Source organism: Oncorhynchus kisutch, linkage group LG18 (genome assembly GCF_002021735.2).
Source record: "Oncorhynchus kisutch isolate 150728-3 linkage group LG18, Okis_V2, whole genome shotgun sequence".
NCBI classification, from domain to species: domain Eukaryota; kingdom Metazoa; phylum Chordata; class Actinopteri; order Salmoniformes; family Salmonidae; genus Oncorhynchus; species Oncorhynchus kisutch.
This window is the reverse complement of record NC_034191.2, coordinates 33622835-33643990: the sequence shown is the minus strand read 5'-3', so window position 1 is coordinate 33643990 and position 21156 is coordinate 33622835. Positions and strand designations below refer to the sequence as shown.

The following is a 21156-nucleotide window of genomic DNA, read 5'->3' as shown; positions in this document are numbered from 1 at the left end:
CATTACGTCCCCCTGTTCTCAGAACAAGCAGAATACAGCAGGAGACCATTTTCTCTGCCTCCCCTGCCTTCCCCTCTCCCCCCTAAGAAAACGTGGGCTGGTGTGATGAAAGGGTGGAGGGGCTGAGAGTGGCATGGTGCAGAGGAAATGGGGATTTATGTTGCCGTTAAGAGCTGGGTTATTGCTCTGTCTGTCACTCAATGTTCTGCACAGTCACGGCAGACCAGAGAGAGGGAGAGAGAGAAACAGAGAGAGGGAGAGAGAGTACTGTTTTATAGCTTGAACAAGAGAGGGAGGGACCATATATTAACATCACAAAATATGAGAGGAAAAGAGCAAGGCCCTGTAGCTTTATAGCATGGGAAAAGAAAGAGCAAGGCCCTGTAGCTTTATAGCATGGGAAAAGAAAGAGCAAAGCAGATGGAGAGAATGGGAGCATGGTTTTAGCTCACAGACAGAGTTGAAACAGTCATCCATCACCTTGCTGTCAGTGGGTATACCACTAGAATAAAGGCCAGTCAGGCACAGTGGTTTGTGTGTGTTTGTTCTCTCTCTCTCCGCTCTCACCCCCCCCCCCCTCTCTTTCTGTCCCTCCCTCCTCCATGGGCGGGGCGCGGCAACACTGGTGAATTGGTGTGGTTGTGTGTGTGTGTGTGTGTGTGTGTGTGTGTGTGTGTGTGTGTGTGTGTGTGTGTGTGTGTGTGTGTGTGTGTGTGTGTGTGTGTGTGTGTGTGTGTGTGTGTGTGTGTGTGTGTGTGTGTGATTGAGCTGAGGTGGGCTGAGGACCGGGCACTAGACAGGGCCTCCCAACTGGGTCTGTTTATACCAGGCTAAAAATAAAAGTCCTGTTCAGAGCAGACACACACACAGACTCTCTCCCTGCCAGAATGCATTGCTAACGCAGGGCAACTCTTTAAAGAGAGAGTGTCCTTTTCTGCAGCACAAACTCATGAGATGTTTTCTATCTCTTTCTGTCTCTCAACAAGATCTCATAGTTTTCCTTTGAAATTTGACACATTATGGATGAATGTCTATTTTTGACACATTCATTCCCCGTGGTTACAGGGTTGATTGTTGTGGGTAGTCTGGGGGACCATGAACCTTTAAGCTCCCACTTCCCTATTGTGGGATGGTTATTTGTAACGGCTTTCAATGGTATTACATGCCGAAAATTGAGCTCTCTCTCTCTCGCTCTGTCTGTGACTGTGTCTGTTCTTTCGTCCTCTCCCTCCCTGTGTGTGACATCATGTGAATGAGGCTGGTAGCCAGGTCATGTGGAGAGCATCATCTGTCACTGACACACTGAACACACAGAGCTGTAGCCCTGACACATCCTCAGCATGACTATACAGCCTGTTGACCGGAAAGAGACATTCTGACAGACTGGCACCCAGTCTATACAGACTGACTATACACCCAGGTTATACAGATTGACTATATACCCAGGCAATACAGGCTGACTATGCACCTAGGCTGTACAGACTGACCATACACCCAGGCAATACAGACTGCCTATACACCCAGGCTATACAGACTAGAGGTCGACTGATTATGATTTTTCAACGGCGATACCGATTATTGGAGGACCAAAAAAGCCGATACCGATTAATCGGCCGATTTAAAAAAAAATGTATTTGTAATAATGACAATTACAACAATACTGAATGAACACTTATTTTAACTTAATATAATACATCAATAAAATCAATTTAGCCTCAAATAAATAATGAAACATGTTCAATTTGGTTTAAATAATGCAAAAACAAAGTGTTGGAGAAGAAAGTAATATGTGCCATGTAAAATATGTGCCATGTAAAAAAGCTAACGTTTAAGTTCCTTGCTCAGAACATGAGAACATATGAAAGTTGATGGTTCCTTTTAACATGAGACTTCAATATTCCAAGGTAAGAGGTTTTAGGTTGTAGTTAATATAGTATTTAGGACTATTTCTCTCGATACCATTTGTATTTCATTAACCTTTGGAGAAGAGAAGTAAAAGTGCAATATGTGCAATGTAAGAAAGCTAACGTTTAAGTTCCTTGCTCAGAACATGAGAACATATGAAAGCTTGTGGTGCTATACAGATTGACTATACACCTAGTTTATACAGATTGACTATATAGTCAGGCTATACAGACTGACTATACACCCAGGCTATACAGATTGACTATATACCCAGGCTATACAGACTGACTATACACCTAGTTTATACAGATTGACTATATAGTCAGGCTATACAGACTGACTATACACTCAGGCTATACAGATTGACTATATACCCAGGCTATACAGACTGACAATACACCCTGTCTATACAGATTGACAATACACCTAGGCTATACAGACTGACTATGCACCTAGGTTATACAGACGGACTATATAGTCAGGCTATACAGACTGACTATACCCAGGCTATACAGACTGACTATACACCTAGGTTATACAGATTGACTATACACCCAGGCTATACAGACTGCCTATATTCCTTAGTTATATAGACTGACTATACACCTAGGCTATACAGACTGACTTTACACCTAGGTTATACAGACTGACTATACACCTAGTCTATACAGATTGACAATACACCTAGGCTATACAGACTGACTATGCACCTAGGTTATACAGACGGACTATATAGTCAGGCTATACAGACTGACTATACCCAGGCTATACAGACTGACTATACACCTAGGTTATACAGATTGACTATACACCCAGGCTATACAGACTGCCTATATTCCTTAGTTATATAGACTGACTATACACCTAGGCTATACAGACTGACTTTACACCTAGGTTATACAGACTGACTATACACCTAGGCTATACAGACTGACTATATATCCAGGCTTTACAGACTAACTATACACCTAGGTTATACAGATTGACTATACAACCAGGCTATACAGACTGACCCCTCTGACTCTTACTCCCCATAACATAACTTAACAGGGAGTTTACAGGGACACTGGGAGTTTCTCAATTGGTTTTGCTATCTCCTCCGTCCTTTCCTTGCCTATTTTTGAAGGTCAAAGGTAGTCGAGTAAGGAGGAAACGTGGAATCGCGCTTGTATGAAACGAGACTCCCTCTCCATTCGCGTCATCAGGCAAATTACATTTACAGGAGTGGAATCCCAAAATAAATGTGTAAAGTGATAAAACAAATGTTGCTAGTTGTGGCAGACATTTTACAGATAAAACACTAACCAGTTTCTGGTTTTTAAACGTGTGCATCCTTTTCTCCTTCGAGAAAACAACAGCTGATTCAAAGAGGGTGTGGCGGATTCTAAAACACTTCTGTGCCTCCTGCTGCGAGAGGCATCCTCTGTCGAAGTAAGTAATCAAGGAGGTGAGCAGCCTCCTTCATTCACCTACTAACGAATTGAAACTCTCCTTGACCACTCGACCTCTTATCGGTTTTCAGGTCGCGGAGGAGAAAGAACAAAGGAGTTGAGGACGATCCTCTACACCTGCATTGCTTGCTGTTTGGGGTTTTAGGCTGGGTTTCTGTACAGCACTTTGAGATATCGGCTGATGTAAGAAGGGCTATATAAATAACTTTGATTTGATTTTTCCCAAATGAGAATCTCCCAAAGCAATCACTGTAGCCCACTTCCAACAACATAACGAACCCACAACTGCTAATGAGGGGGGAAAAATGATATTCTTTTGTCAGATGGAGAATCCTCTATTTTATGTCCCATTGTGCCACCTTTATGTATAGAGGGTCTCTTCCAGAGACATAGACATTGAGATCAATGATCTCTCCTCTGTAGTCCTAGCCAGGCTCTACCTGAAGCCACATGATCAGAGAGAGAGGGAGCGAGGGAGAGAGAGAGCGAGCTCATTACTGAGGGGGTCTCAGTCAGGCTCCTCTCCTCCTGCTGAGACTCACTGGTTAAATATTCAGTGTTTTTACACTGACAGAAAATGTCAGCTCTAAAAGCATCTGTGCTCCTCTCATCCAGCTGTGAGGAAGGATGGAGGGAAGGAGACTGGGGGAGAGGGGGTGGGAGGGAGGGAGGGTGGGGGGAGGGAGGGTGGGGGGGAGGGAGGGTGACTGGGTGGAGTGTAGGGAGGGAGGGAGGGAGAGCAAGAAGATGCAGAAGGAGATAAACAGAGAGAGAGAGGAAACTTCGTTCAATACATTAATTAGATATGCCCTCCATTATGTTACCCTACTGACTGACCTGGGATCAGAGCCAACTGTCTCCCTCAGTTTTATGTCATGGGGTCATCGATCAGGTCAGATCAGATTGTAGGTATTTCTTATTTCCGCTTGAATGTGTGTATCTGTGTCACACCCTCAGGGACAGCAAACACACACACACACACATATATGTACACACACTCTCAAAGAGATTTAAACTCACTCTAACACACATCCCTTACAGTGCACAATATGATGATATTCACATATTCTAAATGACTTCTCTTGTGGCCAGGTCTGAAAAGCCACATGGAAATTCTGTAGCAGTTTGAGTCAGAATCTACAGATTATAATCTCTAGATTATAACCTCTATCTAGGCTACTCCCTGTTGGTCTTGGATGGGTTGGGCTGTCATCTGCTGCCAATAGGTATAGTAGATAATCAGATCTTTGGATATTTGTCCTGTCTGTGTGTGTGTGTGTGTGTGTGTGTGTGTGTGTGTGTGTGTGTGTGTGTGTGTGTGTGTGTGTGTGTGTGTGTGTGTGTGTGTGTGTGTGTGTGTGTGTGTGTGTGTGTGTGTGTGTGTGTGTGTGTGTGTCTGTGTGTGTGTGTGGTGTGGTGTGGTGTGCGTGCGTGTGGTGTGCGTGTGTGTGTGGTGTGTGGTGTGTGTGTGCGTGCGTGCGTGTGTGTGGTGTGCGTGTGGGCACGCACGTGGGTGCGAATGTCCGCACATATGTGTGTGTGTGTGTGTGTGTGCGTGTGTGTGTGTGCATGTGTGAATTAACAGTCTCATATGCGCGTGGATGTGCTTTGTGTGTCCACCTTGCCCTTGATTCAGATTCACAAAACCTTGACAACCAACAGAAGGTCAGCAGGAAGTGTCTGCTACCATGGTGATGGAGCGGAGAGAGGTGGGGGCTGGATCCTCTCATGTCAAAACATAGCTCAGGGAGCGTGTGTCTGTCCGTGTGTGTGTGTGTTTAGGATTTATATCCCTACTGTGTTTTATTATTGTGGTATTGGTATTCCAGAAAGGGAGCAGGGAGCCTTTTGAAGTAGTAAAAGACAGTGTGATGGTTAATACTACTGAAACACTGGATCCGTCCTAATACACCTGTAGTGTGTAGGGTTCCTCTCTACTCTGTCTTATTGGATTTTCTACCATAAGCCCAGAGGGCCACTGTTAACCCTGTTGACCCTTCCAGACCAGAGTCAACGATCCAGAGCCTGGCCACTCGGATCAGACCGGGAACAACATCGATCTACTTCCAGGTCATTAAACCCTGGACTGAGCTTATCGATAAACGCCACCGTTGCACAACAGAGATCAATAACGGACAGAGAGATCAGCGATCTCTCAATCACATACACTGTTCCAGTGAGGGCATACAGTCTGAGAGACATCTGTCTATCTCTGACCGGAGAGAGGAGGGTGAGAGGAGGGAGAGAGAGAGAGATCAGTGGGAGAGAGATATTGATGGATGGAGAGAGTGTTCTGTCCTTCTACACAGTAGCCAAGCTATTGTTTCATCATGGACAACCAATACCAAACAATATACTTTGATCTAGAATATTTGTGGAATACTCTGAAATCCCTGTGGAATAGCGGGCATGCGTATTCGGTGAGAGTGTTGTCACATGCATGCCATTGACTTGTCGGGGACAGAGAGACGGAGAAACACAAAGAGACGAAGGGATAGAGGGAACGGTAGAGCGAGAAGAGTTCATCCAGGGTGGCCTTCCCTGCTGGTGGATTATAGAGAGGCCATCTGTTCCAGACAGATTATAATCCTGTCCCACAGGGGGACACAGAAGAGGGAGGAGGACGGACAGAGAGGAAAGGAGCTACGCACAAACAGACACACACATTCTGTCATACTCATACACACCAACGCTGAGAAAATAGTCAACTGTTCACAAGTTGTGAAAACCTATGAATATGAATATGTGCTTCTTGGCATTAGTCATTCATTCAAACAGTTTTTAGTTTGTAAAGACGCCCTGCAGACTTTTTATACTCCCCAAATACTGTAATTAGGTCATAGATAAAAGTATAGCGAGTGGATTACTCAGCAGAGTATGGAAAATACCCTGTAACTCACCAAAAGGACTGCTTATAGTTAAGATAGTTCTCTTCAAATTGCAACCATTAAGATAGTGTCTCAACACTTAGGGAGAAGATTTAGGGATTGAGATGAAAGGGTGTTTGGTATGGGAGTCACTACTCTTCCTCCCCTCTCTCATCCCCCTTTCTTTTTCTCTCTCCCCCTCCTCCCCCTTTCTCTCTCTCTCTCTCTCTCTCTCTGTGGGGCGTTTCCACCTCGGTGCTCTAGCTCTGTAGACCAGCGGAAGGTCACCACCCCCTCTGATCCCTCACCCCGCCCCCTGTCTCCCCCCACCCTGTTCTATCACCCCATTGGCTGACTGTGTCTGTGATGAGTCAGTCTGCCCCTTCCCCGTTCCGGCAGGGAGAGAGACGGCCACGGAATTCACTCTCCCTTTCTGTTTCTCCTCCTCTTTCTCACTCCCCTCCCTTTTTGAGTTCTCTCCCCCCCCCTCTCTTTTGGAAAATAAGTGATCAGACCCTGACAGAGCAACAGAGGGAAAAAGAAAGAGAGGACACTACAGAGGAGAGGAGCAGCCATATCAGTAGCAGCAGGATCAGTAGAGAGTGACACCAGAACGCAGACATACAGTCAGTCTCTCTCTCTTTCTGGTCTCTCTTTCCGTTTTGGGTCTGGATCTCTTCCCCCTCTCCTCCCCCTGTGTCTCAGTCGGAAAACCGCAGCAGCTTTGGGAACCCACTCCCACTCCCGTTGTCATTACCGAGGCGCAGCAAGTCCGCGCCTGTCTAGGATGCTGTGAAGAATGGTTCACCAGGAAAACTGTTCTCACCAGGTAAGACAGGACACTGACTGAGACTAGCTGGGACTAGTGCTGAGGCTGGCTGGGACTAGTGCTGAGACTAGCTGTGACTAGTACTGAGGCTAGCTGGGACTAGTACTGAGGCTAGCTGGGACTAGTACTGAGGCTAGCTGGGACTAGTGCTGAGACTAGCTGGGACTAGTACTGAGGCTAGCTGGGACTAGTGCTGAGACTAGTGCTGAGACTAGCTGGGACTAGTACTGAGGCTAGCTGGGACTAGTACTGAGGCTAGCTGGGACTAGTACTGAGGCTAGCTGGGACTAGTGCTGAGTCTAGCTGGGACTAGTACTGAGGCTAGCTGGGACTAGTTCTGAAACTAGCTGGGACTAGTGCTGAGCCTAGCTGGGACTAGTGCTGAGACTAGCTGGGACTAGTGCTGAGGCTAGCTGGGACTAGTACTGAGGCTAGCTGGGACTAGTACTGAGGCTAGCTGGGACTAGTGCTGAGACTAGCTGGGACTAGTGCTGAGGCTAACTGGGACTAGTACTGAGGCTAGCTGGGACTAGTGCTGAGGCTAGCTGGGACTAGTACTGAGGCTAGCTGGGACTAGTGCTGAGACTAGCTAGGACTAGTGCTGAGACTAGCTGGGACTAGTGCTGAGGCTAGCTGGGACTAGTGCTGAGACTAGTGCTGAGACTAGCTGGGACTAGTACTGGGGCTAGCTGGGACTAGTGCTGAGGCTAGCTGGGACTAGTACTGAGGCTAGCTGGGACTAGTGCTGAGACTAGCTGGGACTAGTACTGAGACTAGCTGGGACTAGTGCTGAAACTAGCTGGGACTAGTGCTGAGCCTAGCTGGGACTAGTGCTGAGACTAGCTGGGACAAGTGCTGAGGCTAGCTGGGACTAGTACTGAGGCTAGCTGGGACTAGTACTGAGACTAGCTGGGACTAGTGCTGAGGCTAACTGGGACTAGTACTGAGGCTAGCTGGGACTAGTGCTGAGGCTAGCTGGGACTAGTACTGAGACTAGCTGGGACTAGTACTGAGACTAGCTGGGACTAGTGCTGAGACTAGCTGGGACTAGTGCTGAGGCTAGCTGGGACTAGTGCTGAGACTAGCTCGGACTAGTACTGAGACTAACTGGGATTAGTGCTGAGGCTATCTGGGACTAGTGCTGAGACTAGCTGGGACTAGTGCTGAGGCTAGCTGGGACTAGTACTGAGACTAGCTGGGACTAGTACTGAGACTAGCTGGGACTAGTGCTGAGACTAGCTGGGACTAGTGCTGAGGCTAGCTGGGACTAGTGCTGAGACTAGCTCGGACTAGTACTGAGACTAACTGGGATTAGTGCTGAGGCTATCTGGGACTAGTGCTGAGACTAGCTGGGACTAGTGCTGAGGCTAGCTGGGACTAGTACTGAGGCTAGCTGGGACTAGTGCTGAGACTAGCTGGGATTAGTGCTGAGGCTAGCTGGGACTAGTGCTGAGACTAGCTGGGACTAGTGCTGAGGCTAGCTGGGATTAGTACTGAGACTAACTGGGATTAGTGCTGAGGCTAGCTGGGACTAGTGCTGAGACTAGCTGGGACTAGTGCTGAGGCTAGCTGGGACTAGTACTGAGACTAACTGGGACTAGTGCTGAGGCTAGCTGGGGCTAGCGCTCTCAACTAGGGCTCCTAAAGCACTGCATCTCAGTGCTAGAGGCATCATTACAGACCCTGATTCGATTCCAGGCTGTATCACTACCATAGGGCGGCGCACAATTGACCCAGTGTTGGCCGGGTTTGGCTGCGGTAGGCCGTCTTTGCAAATAAGAAATTGTTTTTAAATGACTTGCCTAGTTAAATAAAGGTTCCATTTGAATAAATGTGCTGAGGCTAGACAGAGTTAGTAGAGTAGAGGATGTGTTATGTTAGCTGTTGTGGAGCAACAGGGGCTGAGATACTGCAGTAGGACTGGTATGCATGTGTGTATTCCCAAAGGTTTCCATCATGTAATACTGACTGACTGTCATTAGTGGTTGTCGTATCTTGCAGGGGTTTGTGTTTCATGGCTGTCAGGCACATCCCAGTGGGTTTGGTGTTTGTATTATGGGATGGGTCTGGGAATCAGATGACTAGGGCGGTTGCTAAGCGCACATTTGACTTCAGGGAATAATGTCCCTCCTCCTCCCCCCTTCCCCTGGGCTGAGCCTGATCAATAGATGTCTGGGAAGGGTGAGCTGTTTCTGTCTCTCTCTGTGTGTGTGTGTGTGTGTGCGTGCGTGCGTGCGTGCGTGCGTGCGTGTGTGTGTGCGTGTGTGTGTGTGTGTGTGTGTGTGTGTGTGTGTGTGTGTGTGCAAAACATATTTAAAGGTTTATGTTTATTATCATGTTTTATTGAGTATATTCTTGAGATGCCATGTGTTTATTGCACACTGTAGAGAAACAACAGCCAGTAAATGTAAAAGTGTGTGTGTGTGTGATGTGTGTGTGTGTGTGTGATGTGTGTGTGTGATGTGAGAGAGTGCGTGGGCGGGTGGATTGGAAACGGCATCTCTAGACTGCGACAGAAGTGTCCCACTTTACTTAATGAGGAATGGGAGGAATGATTAGACGAGTGGAGTGTTGAAGTAGTGCAGTACATCAGAGCTTTACTCCCCTCGTACTCACCGAAAATATAGACAATATGACTGTAATGCAGGGAGAGGAGGAGGACGAAAGAGAAGTACGTAGATGGAAAAATAAAATGGAGATGATGGAGGAGGGGAGAGGGGTGCAGCAATGAAGGAGGTGGAACAGGAGGGGTAGAGGGGGAGAAGGAGGTGGAACAGGAGGAGTAGAGGGGGAGAAGGGGGTGGAACAGGAGGGGTAGAGGGGGAGAAGGAGGTGGAACAGGAGGAGTAGAGGGGGAGAAGGAGGTGGAACAGGAGGGGTAGAGGGGAGAAGGAGGTGGAACAGGAGGGGTAGAGGGGGAGAAGGAGGTGGAACAGGAGGGGTAGAGGGGGAGAAGGAGGTGGAACAGGAGGAGTAGAGGGGGAGAAGGAGGTGGAACAGGAGGAGTAGAGGGGGAGAAGGAGGTGGGTCTTGGATGAAGGGAGAGGAAAAAGGAGGAAGATGAGGATTTGAAAAAGGGAGGAAGATGAGGATTTGAAAAAGAGGAGAATGTGAGGGAGGAAGAATAGAGGAGGTGGAGAAAGGAATGAGGTCGTGGTTCTGGACAAAATAGTTTGAGAAGAGAAAGATATTCAGAAAAGGAGGTGGAGAAGGAGGAATAGGAGGAGAGGAAGGAGTAGAGAGGAAGGAGGAAGAGAGGAAATAGAGAGGAAGTAGAGAGGAAGGAGGAAGAGAGGAAGGAGGAAGAGAGGAAATAGAGAGGAAGGAGGAAGAGAGGAAGGAGTAGAGAGGAAGGAGGAAGAGAGGAAGGAGTAGAGAGGAAGGAGGAAGAGAGGAAGGAGTAGAGAGGAAGTGGAGAGGAAGGAGGAAGAGTGGAAATAGAGAGGAATGAAGAAGAGAGGAAGGAGTAGGGAGGAAGTAGAGAGGAAGGAGGAAGAGAGGAAGGAGTAGAGAGGAAGTGGAGAGGAAGGAGGAAGAGGGGAAAGAGTAGAGAGGAAGTGGAGAGGAAGGAGGAAGAGAGGAAGGAGTAGAGAGGAAGGAGAGAGGAAGGAGGAAGAGAGGAAGGAGTAGAGATGAAGTGGAGAGGAAGTAGAGAGGAAGGAGTAGAGAGGAAGTATAGAGGAAGGAGTAGAGGAAGGAGTAGAGAGGGAGGAGTAGAGAGGAAGTAGAGAGGAAGGAGTAGAGAGGAATTAGAGAGGAAGTAGAGAGAGAGAGAGAGAGAGAGAGAGAGAGTGAGCGACAGAGAGAGGCACACGATTAAAAAATGATAAAAACAGAAATAACGAGAGATACAGAGCAGACATAAAGAGAGAGAGACATAGAGAGAGACAGAGAGAGACATAGAGAGAGACAGAGAGACATAGAGAGAGAGACAGAGAGACATAGAGAGAGACAGAGAGAGACATAGAGAGAGAGACAGAGAGACATAGAGAGAGACAGAGAGAGACATAGAGAGAGAGACAGAGAGAGACATAGAGAGAGAGACAGAGAGAGACAGAGAGACATAGAGAGAGACAGAGAGAGACATAGAGAGAGAGATACAGAGAGACATAGAGAGAGACAGAGAGAGAGAGAGACAGAGAGAGAAACATAGAGAGAGAGACATAGAGAGAGAGAGAGAGACAGAGAGACATAGAGAGAGAGACAGAGATACAGAGCAGACATAAAGAGAGAGAGACATAGAGAGAGAGCGAGAGACAGAGAGACATAGAGAGAGAGACAGAGAGACATAGAGAGAGAGACAAAGAGAGAGAGAGAGAGACATAGAGAGAGAGAGAGACATAGAGAGAGAGAGAGACAGAGAGACATAGAGAAAGAGACAGAGAGAGAGACATAGAGATAGAGACAGAGAGAGAGAGACATAGAGAGAGAGAGAGAGAGAGAGAGAGAGACATAGAGAGAGAGACATAGAGAGAGAGAGAGAGAGAGACAGACAGAGAGAGAGAGACATAGAGAGAGAGACAGAGAGACATAGAGACAGAGAGAGACATAGAGACATAGAGAGAGAGACATAGAGAGAGACAGAGAGACAGAGAGAGAGAGACATAGAGAGAGAGACAGAGAGACATAGAGAGAGAGAGAGAGAGAGAGAGAGAGAGAGAGAGAGAGAGAGAGAGAGACATAGAGAGAGAGAGAGACAGACAGAGAGAGAGAGACATGGAGAGAGAGAGACATAGAGAGATAGACAGAGAGAGAGAGAGACATCTATGGTAGGTACACCTATAGCTCATCTCTTGGCAGTAGTACTGTAGACTACTTTATCACTGACCTCAACCCAGAGTCTCTCAGAGCGTTCACAGTCAGCCCACTGACACCCCTATCAGACCACAGCAAAATCACAGTCTACTTAAACAGAGCAATACTCAATCATGAGGCATCAAAGCCAAAGGAACTGAGTAACATTAAGAAATGCTATAGATGGAAGGAATGCAGTTTGGAAACCTACCAAAAAACAATTAGGCAACAACAAATTCAATCCCTCTTAGACAATTTCCTGGGTAAAACGTTCCACTGTAATAGTGAAGGTGTAAACTTGGCAGTAGAAAATCTTAACAGTATATTTGACCTCTCAGCTTCCCTATCAAATCTAAAAATCTCAAATAGAAAACCGAAGAAAATTAACAATAATGACAAATGGTTTGATGAAGAATGCAAAAATCTAAGAAAGAAATTGAGAAACCTGTCCAACCAAAAACATAGAGACCCGGAAAACCTGAGTCTACGCCTTCACTATGGTGAATCACTAAAACAATACAGAAATACACTACGGAAAAAGAAGGAACAGCATGTCAGAAATCAGCTCGATGCAATTGAAGAATCCATAGACTCTAACCACTTCTGGGAAAATTGGAAAACACTAAACAAACAACAACACGAAGAATTATCTATCCAAAATGGAGATGTATGGGTAAACCACTTCTCCAATCTTTTTGGCTCTATAACAAAGAATAAAGAGCAAAAACATATACATGATCAAACACAGATTTTAGAATCAACTATTAAAGACTACCAGAACCCACTGGATTCTCCAATTACATTGAAAGAGTTACAGGACAAAATAAAAACCCTCCAACCCAAAAAGGCCTGTGGTGTTGATGGTATCCTCAATGAAATGATCAAATATACAGACAACAAATTCCAATTGGCTATACTAAAACTCTTTAACATCATACTTAGCTCTGGCATCTTCCCCAATATTTGGAACCAAGGACTGATTACCCCAATCCACAAAAGTGGAGACAAATTTGACCCCAATAACTACCGTGGAATATGTGTCAACAGTAACCTTGGGAAAATCCTCTGCATTATTATTAACAGCAGACTCGTACATTTCCTCAATGAAAACAATGTACTGAGCAAATGTCAAATTGGCTTTTTACCAAATTACCGTACAACAGACCACGTATTCACCCTGCACACCCTAATTGACAATCAAACAAACCAAAACAAAGGCAAAGTCTTCTCATGCTTTGTTGATTTCAAAAAAGCCTTCGACTCAATCTGGCATGAGGGTCTGCTATACAAACTGATGGAAAGTGGTGTTGGGGGTAAAACATACGACATTATAAAATCCATGTACACAAACAACAAGTGTGCGGTTAAAATTGGCAAAAAACACACATATTTCTTCACACAGGGTCGTGGGGTTAGACAGGGATGCAGCTTAAGCCCCACCCTCTTCAACATATATATCAACGAATTGGCGAGGGCACTAGAAAAGTCTGCAGCACCCGGCCTCCCCCTGCTAGAATCCGAAGTCAAATGTCTGCTGTTTGCTGATGATCTGGTGCTTCTGTCACCAACCAAGGAGGGCCTACAGCAGCACCTAGATCTTATGCACAGATTCTGTCAGACCTGGGCCCTGACAGTAAATCTCAGTAAGACCAAAATAATGGTGTTCCAAAAAAGGTCCAGTCACCAGGACCACAAATACAAATTCCATCTAGACACTGTTGCCCTAGAGCACACAAAAAACTATACATACCTTGGCCTAAACATCAGCACCACAGGTAACTTCCACAAAGCTGTGAACGATCTGAGAGACAAGGCAAGAAGGGCATTCTATGCCATCAAAAGAAACGTAAATTTCAACATACCAATTAGGATTTGGCTAAAAATACTTGAATCAGTCATAGAGCCCATTGCCCTTTATGGTTGTGAGGTCTGGGGTCCGCTCACCAACCAAGACTTCACAAAATGGGACAAACACCAAATTGAGACTCTGCACGCAGAATTCTGCAAAAATATCCTCCGTGTACAACGTAGAACACCAAATAATGCATGCAGAGCAGAATTAGGCCGATACCCACTAATTATCAAAATCCAGAAAAGAGCTGTTAAATTCTACAACCACCTAAAAGGAAGCGATTCACAAACCTTCCATAACAAAGCCATCACCTACAGAGAGATGAACCTGGAGAAGAGTCCCCTAAGCAAGCTGGTCCTGGGGCTCTGTTCACAAACACAAACACACACTACAGAGCCCCAGGACAGCAGCACAATTAGACCCAACCAAATCATGAGAAAACAAAAAGATAACTACTTAACACATTGGAAAGAATTAACAAAAAAACAGAGCAAACTAGAATGCTATTTGGCCCTACACAGAGAGTACACAGCGGCAGAATACCTGACCACTGTGACTGACCCAAAATTAAGGAAAGCCTTGACTATGTACAGACTCAGTGAGCATAGCCTTGCTATTGAGAAAGGCCGCCGTAGGCAGACTTGGCTCTCAAGAGAAGACAGGCTATGTGCTCACTGCCCACAAAATGAGGTGGAAACTGAGCTGCACTTCCTAACCTCCTGCCCAATGTATGACCATATTAGAGAGACATATTTCCCTCAGATTACACAGATCCACAAAGAATTCGAAAACAAATCCAATTTTGAAAAACTCCCATATCTACTGGGTGAAATTCCACAGTGTGCCATCACAGCAGCAAGATTTGTGACCTGTTGCCACGAGAAAAGGGCAACCAGTGAAGAACAAACACCATTGTAAATACAACCCATATTTATGCTTATTTATTTTATCTTGTGTCCTTTAGCCATTTGTACATTGTTAGAACACTGTATATATATATAATATGACATTTGTAATGTCTTTACTGTTTTGAAACTTCTGTATGTGTAATGTTTACTGTTAATTTTTGTTGTTTTTCACTTTATATATTCACTTTGTATGTTGTCTACCTCACTTGCTTTGGCAATGTTAACACATGTTTCCCATGCCAATAAAGCCCTTGAATTGAATTGAATTGAATTGACAGAGAGAGAGAGACTGGTCGAGAGAGAGAGAAAGAGAAGTACTATATATCAAGAGGACTAATGGTGAGACAGAAAGAAGGAGGGATGGAAAGGAGAGATACTGTCTATCCAACAACGGGAAGCAGGTTGTACAAGTGACACCATTTATCAGAATGCAGCAGCCACTACTTTAAAACCCTGAGATGCAGTCTACTGTATCGCACTTCACACAGGTCTAATACTCATCACTGCATCCTTTATCAGCAGGTTGGCTGGACCTCTATAAATTCCTGTAGATTTCTCCCTTTTTGTTTACCAAACTCTGCTGCACAAGCTTCATCCAACATATCTCACGTTTCCACTGCAGTATGAAAATACGACACACCAAACAGGCTCACAGGGTTACTGTTGAGTTCCCTCGTGTCTCTACCAACCGAGGTACATCAGCCTTTAGTTTTAACCCAACAGGGCAGTTTAGAACGCTGATGAGGGACGACTCCACTGAGGTTTACCAAGAGTTTTGGTTGATAGTAATCATTTATTTGTGTTGTTGAAATGTAGAAATCTGTACCTGCTGCATCTTGCAGTTTCTTTTTTTGCAATTTTATGGAATTATCATGTTGATTTGGGAATTTTTTGTTCTCAGGGCACCATTTGGAATGAAGCCCTGGTCTCAATTGGGCTCCACTGATTAAATAAAGTTCAATAAAATAAAGAAATATATATATATGGACAGAGGAAGAGAAGGAATCAGTGATAGGTTAGTTTAGTTAATTCGACCATTTAAAAAAACAAACACACATAAAAGTTGAAACAGCCATGCATGTACATGAATACAATCATGGAGGATAACAGACAATAAAGAAGACAAAGATAGAATAGAAAGAGAAGGCCGTCTGGAACAGAACAGGGGACTCCAGCTCGGATAACACTAACTCTCTGGAGACCCCTCAATTAGACTGGTTACCAGGCAACCGCCAGCGCCCCTCTCACTAGCCCCATCACACACACACTGGTGAGAGAGAGAGGGGGGGGGGGGGGATGAAAGAAAGTGGGAAGAGGACAGAGGAGAGGAAGGAAGGAGAGAGGGGACGGGTTAGAGACAGAGGGGACAGGGACTGGTTGTCTCTTGTCTTGTGTCCGTCTCTGATTGGTTGGTGGTGGTGACTAAGCTCTGGTTGTCAGAGGGGTCACAGGAGGAGGGGTCAGCCTTTCTTCTTCACTTTCTTTCATCTCCTTCTGTTTTGATTGCTGTTGTGTTGTGTTTTGGAGAGGGGGAGGAGGGCGATCAGCATGTGGGGTTTTGTCTGGGACGATTGTTGTGCTCCCCTGCTGTGTCTTGATGTCTGGTTTTCTACTGCAATTATCTCACTGAGAAGGAGGAAGTTCCTTTACAATGTCGGGGATCATTAGCCAATAGGGTCACAGGCTGACCTGCAGATAACCAATGATGTTACTGTTTGACCCACGATTAGCTAATAAGTGTCATGGATTACATATCTGTCAAGTCAAGGCAGTAATAGGGGAATGGAGCTACTGCATCACCATACCCCATTCACACACACAAACACACATACACACGCACACACGGATACTCAATGATAAGTATAACTCCCTTAGCCTTAATTATCTAACAGAAGCAGCTAGCGCTAATCCGTGCGTGCGTGCGTCCGTGCGTGCGTGCGTCCGTGCGTGCGTGCCTGTGTATGTGTGTGTGAAACACCCCAGTGAGCTGGGTGGATTAGGCCAGCTGTGAGACCATATTTCTCCCAGCAGTAGCTCCAGGGCAGGGGTGATGGGGAGATGTATCACCCCAGCGTCAGTGTGCCGTCCTGGGCCTCACGACCTGAGCCAAGGGCCCTGGAGCTCCAGTTACCCAATCTACCGGGCCAGCTCCCTGGGTAGCAGAGTTGTGTGTGTGTGTGTGTGTGTGTGTGTGTGTGTGTGTGTGTGTGTGTGTGTGTGTGTGTGTGTGTGTGGGGGGGAAGGGGTGGGAGCTCTTTGATCGATTCAGATCATCTCAGTCCTGACTGCAGGGTGTGTGTGTGCTTGGTGTGTGTGTGTGTGTGTGTTCCACTGTGTGGGCTGACGGCTGATGAATTAGTAATGATGAGGAGATAACACTACTGCATCTCACTATACTGACAGATAGCAGATAGTCTATGATGGGGAAGATACCTGTGTCTCAGACTAGAAAGGGAGTGCTGCAGTTACTCTGTCTCACACACTCATACACAAGAGACACACACCCCCCCCGTGTGTGTGGGGATGTTTGTTAACAGACTTCCCACTGGGCCCCTGCTCCTTTTTCCACCCCAATTTGTTTGGAACACGGGCCATTGCCATGGAGAAATGCACTGGGTTGCTATGACAGCAGCGTTCTTTTCTCCCTCGTCCCAAAATAAGTCTTTCTTGTTGTGGTCAAACTTTAAATTCTCTTAGAAATGTGAATTCTAATGTGGGGCAATAAAGTCTCATACACACACACACTTTGCCCGTCTCCTCAATGGCTGTGAACTTGGATCCCAGGCCTATTGGAGGTGCCAGGAGTCTTCTCTCCCACAGTCCTCTCTATTCTACTGGAACAATGAACTTCTCTTTCACTCTGTCTCTCTCTCTCTCTCTCTTTCTCTCTCTTCCTCTCTAGCTCAGCTGACCTCACCAATTGAGTCATTGTCAACTGCAGAATTAGTCACTTTTAGAGGATGACCTGGCCTGGTGTCACTGTGGGTTGTCAGCCATTCACTAGATGTGTCTATGTTATTTGATGTCTTCTTCTGCTCATTGTGCTGCTCTGTCTATGCTGTTCATGAGGAGAGAGAGACAATGCTGTGACCTTGAGCTGAGACTGACGTAATGAGGGTTTAATCTGGGTGTTTATCATTTCTAGTCACGATCGTCCCCGTGTTACCCTCATCTTCCTCACCCTCTACCTCGCTCTCCCTGTCCCTCCTTCCCCCTCTACCTCCCTGTCCCTCCTTCCCCCTCTACCTCCCTGTCCCTCCCTCCCCCTCAACCTCCCTCTCCCCTGTCCCTCCCTCCCCCTCTACCTCCCTGTCCCTCCCTCCCCCTCTACCTCCCTGTCCCCCCTCAACCTCCCTCTCCACTGTCCCTCCCTCCCTCCCCCTCTACCTCCTTGTCCCTCCCTCCCCCTCTACCTCCCTGTCCCCCCCAACCTCCCTCTCCCCTGTCCATCCTTCCCCCTCTACCTCCCTGTCACTCCCTCCCCCTCTACCTCCCTGTCCCCCCTCAACCTCCCTCTCCCCTGTCCCTCCCTCTCTCCCCCTCTACCTCCTTGTCCCTCCCTCCCCCTCTACCTCCCTGTCCCCCCCCAACCTCCCTCTCCCCTGTCCATCCTTCCCCCTCTACCTCCTTGTCCCTCCCTCCCCCTCTACCTCCCTGTCCCTCCCTAACCCTCTACCTCCCTGTCCCCCCCTCAACCTCCCTCTCCCCTGTCCCTCCCTCCCCCTATATCTCCCTCCCACTCTACCTCCCTGTTCCTCCCTCCCCTCCCCTCTACCTCCATGTCCCTCCCTCCCTCCCCCTCTACCTCCCTGTCCCTCCCTCCCCCTCCAGCCCCCTCTACCTCCCTCCCCCTCTACCTTCCAGTCCCTCCCTCCCCGTCAATCTCCCTTCCCCTTTACCTCCCTCCCCCCCTACCTCCCCCCCTGTTCCTCCCTCCCCCTTTACCTCCCGCCCCCGCTGAGTCAGCGATTAGGTCAGCTTCACTAATGGGTCACAGAGCCTGGGCATCCCCAGTTCATGATGTGGAGGGTTCTGAAGGGTTCAGTGTTTACCAACATACAGCCCTCAGCACCACTGGGAGTGGGTTTGTGTGCATGTGGCTGTGCATTTGAGAGTGTGTGTGTGTGTGTGTGTGTGTGTGTGTGTGTGTGTGTGTGTGTGTGTGTGTGTGTGTGTGTGTGTGTGTGTGTGTGTGTGTGTGTGTGTGTGTGTCCAGTGTAGGTGGATATAGGAGATGGCCAGGTAAGTCATTCTGCTTTACCCATAATCCCCTGGGATCAACTCTGTGTCAGACCCACTCCATATCCTGTCATCCAGCCTTGTGTTTCTGTGGGTTTCTGTTCACGTGTAAGTGTGTGAACGTATCTGTGTTCTTGTATGCACAAAATGACTTGTGTATTTTTGATGGTTGTTTAAGTGTGTGTCCGTGTGTGTCTGCATGTGTGCGTGTGTGTCTGCATGTGTGCGTGTGTGTGTGTGTGTGTGTTATAATGCATGCTATCATGCTGATACGTTATTCCCCTGGCGTACATTATACAGTTCTTCAAAGGGAATTCAAACTGTTTCATGTTGCGAATTAGAATCCCTTATTGTCACCCTTCCATTCCTGCGTGTGTGCGCGTGTGTGTGTGCGCGTGTGTGTGTGTGTGTGTAGCAGGTGAGACATTGTGACTCATATCCATCAATATCACTTTATATTCAACCTCCCCTGCTCCCTTTCTCTTCTCATCTCTCTTGTCCTCCGTCTCTGTCCTTTCCAATCTCTCTACTGTCTGTGTGTGAGTGAGTGAGTATGTATGACTGTACGTCCCCTCCATGTGGAGGTCTGTGTGTGAGTGAGTGAGTATGTATGACTGTATGTCCCCTCCATGTGGAGGTCTGTCTGTGTGTGTGTGAGTGAGTCTGTATGACTGTATGTCCCCTCCGTGTGGAGGTCTGTCTGTGTGTGTGTGAGTGAGTCTGTATGACTGTATGTCCCCTCCATGTGGAGGTCTGTCTGTGTGTGTGTGAGTGAGTCTGTATGACTGTATGTCCCCTCCATGTGGAGCTCTGTGTGTGAGTGAGTATGTATGACTGTAAGTCCCCTCCATGTGGAGGTCTGTGTGTGTGTGTGTGTGTGTGTGTGTGTGTGTGTGTGTGTGTGTGTGAGTGTGAGTGAGTCTGTATGACTGTATGTCCCCTCCATGTGGAGGTCTGTCTGTGTGTGTGTGAGTGAGTCTGTATGACTGTATGTTCCCTCCATGTGGAGGTCTGTGTGTGAGTGAGTATGTATGACTGTATGTCCACTCCATGTGGAGGTGTGTGTGTGTGTGAGTGAGTATGACTGTACGTCCCCTCCATGTGGAGGTCTGTGTGTGTGTGAGTATGTATGACTGTATGTCCCATCCATGTGGAGGTCTGTGTGTGTGTGTGAGTGTGAGTGAGTCTGTATGACTGTATGTCCCCTCCATGTGGAGGTCTGTCTGTGTGTGTGTGAGTGAGTCTGTATGACTGTATGTCCCCTCCATGTGGAGGTCTGTGTGTGAGTGAGTATGTATGACTGTATGTCCACTCCATGTGGAGGTGTGTGTGTGTGTGAGTGAGTATGACTGTACGTCCCCTCCATGTGGAGGTCTGTGTGTGTGTGAGTATGTATGACTGTATGTCCCATCCATGTGGAGGTCTGTGTGTGTGTGTGAGTGAGTATGTATGACTGTATGTCCCCTCCATGTGGAGGTCTGTGTGTGTGTGAGTGAGTATGTATGACTGTATGTCCCCTCCATGTGGAGGTCTGTCTGTGTGTGAGTGAGTATGTATGACTATATGTCCCCTCCATGTGGAGGTCTGTGTGTGTGTGAGTGAGTATGTATGACTGTAAGTCCCCTCCATGTGGAGGTCTGTGTGTGTGTGAGTATGTATGACTGTAAGTCCCCTCCATGTGGAGGTCTGTGTGTGTGTGAGTGAGTGAGTGAGTGAGTGAGTGAGTGAGTGAGTGAGTGAGTGAGTATGTATGACTGTAAGTCCCCTCCATGTAGAGGTCTGTGTGTGTGTGTGTGTGTGAGTGTGTGAGTGAGTATGTATGACTGTAAGGTCTGTGTGTGAGTGAGTATGTATGACTGTAAGTCCCCTCCATGTGGAGGTCTGTGTGTGTGTGTGTGAGTGTGTGAGTGAGTATGTATGACTGTAAGGTCTGTGTGTGAGTGAGTATGTATGACTGTAAGTCCCCTCCATGTGGAGGTCTGTGTGTGTGTGTGTGTGTGTGAGTGTGTGAGTGAGTATGTATGACTGTAAGGTCTGTGTGTGAGTGAGTATGTATGACTGTAAGGTCTGTGTGTGAGTGAGTATGTATGACTGTAAGTCCCCTCCATGTGGAGGTCTGTGTGTGTGTGTGTGTGAGTGTGTGAGTGAGTATGTATGACTGTAAGGTCTGTGTGTGAGTGAGTATGTATGACTGTAAGTCCCCTCCATGTGGAGGTCTGTGTGTGTGTGTGTGTGTGTGTGAGTGTGTGAGTGAGTATGTATGACTGTAAGGTCTGTGTGTGAGTGAGTATGTATGACTGTAAGGTCTGTG

The 21156-nt window shown here is 47.0% G+C and overlaps 1 protein-coding gene across 3 annotated transcripts in view; it reads left to right on the top strand.

Annotated features, from left to right (window-relative positions):
• The window catches only part of LOC109909064 (schwannomin-interacting protein 1), a 320898-nt gene that overhangs the window by 273323 nt on the left and 26419 nt on the right, over nt 1–21156 (top strand). Inside the window, exon 1 of one of the 3 annotated variants that reach the window (XM_031795837.1) lies at nt 6607–7052. The exons of the other annotated variants lie outside the window; for them this stretch is intronic. Coding sequence (XP_031651697.1) covers nt 7023–7052 — 30 coding nt within the window. The 5' untranslated portion in view covers nt 6607–7022. Of the gene's footprint in view, nt 1–6606; nt 7053–21156 lie in introns of those variants that run through there. 3 annotated transcript variants of the gene reach the window in all.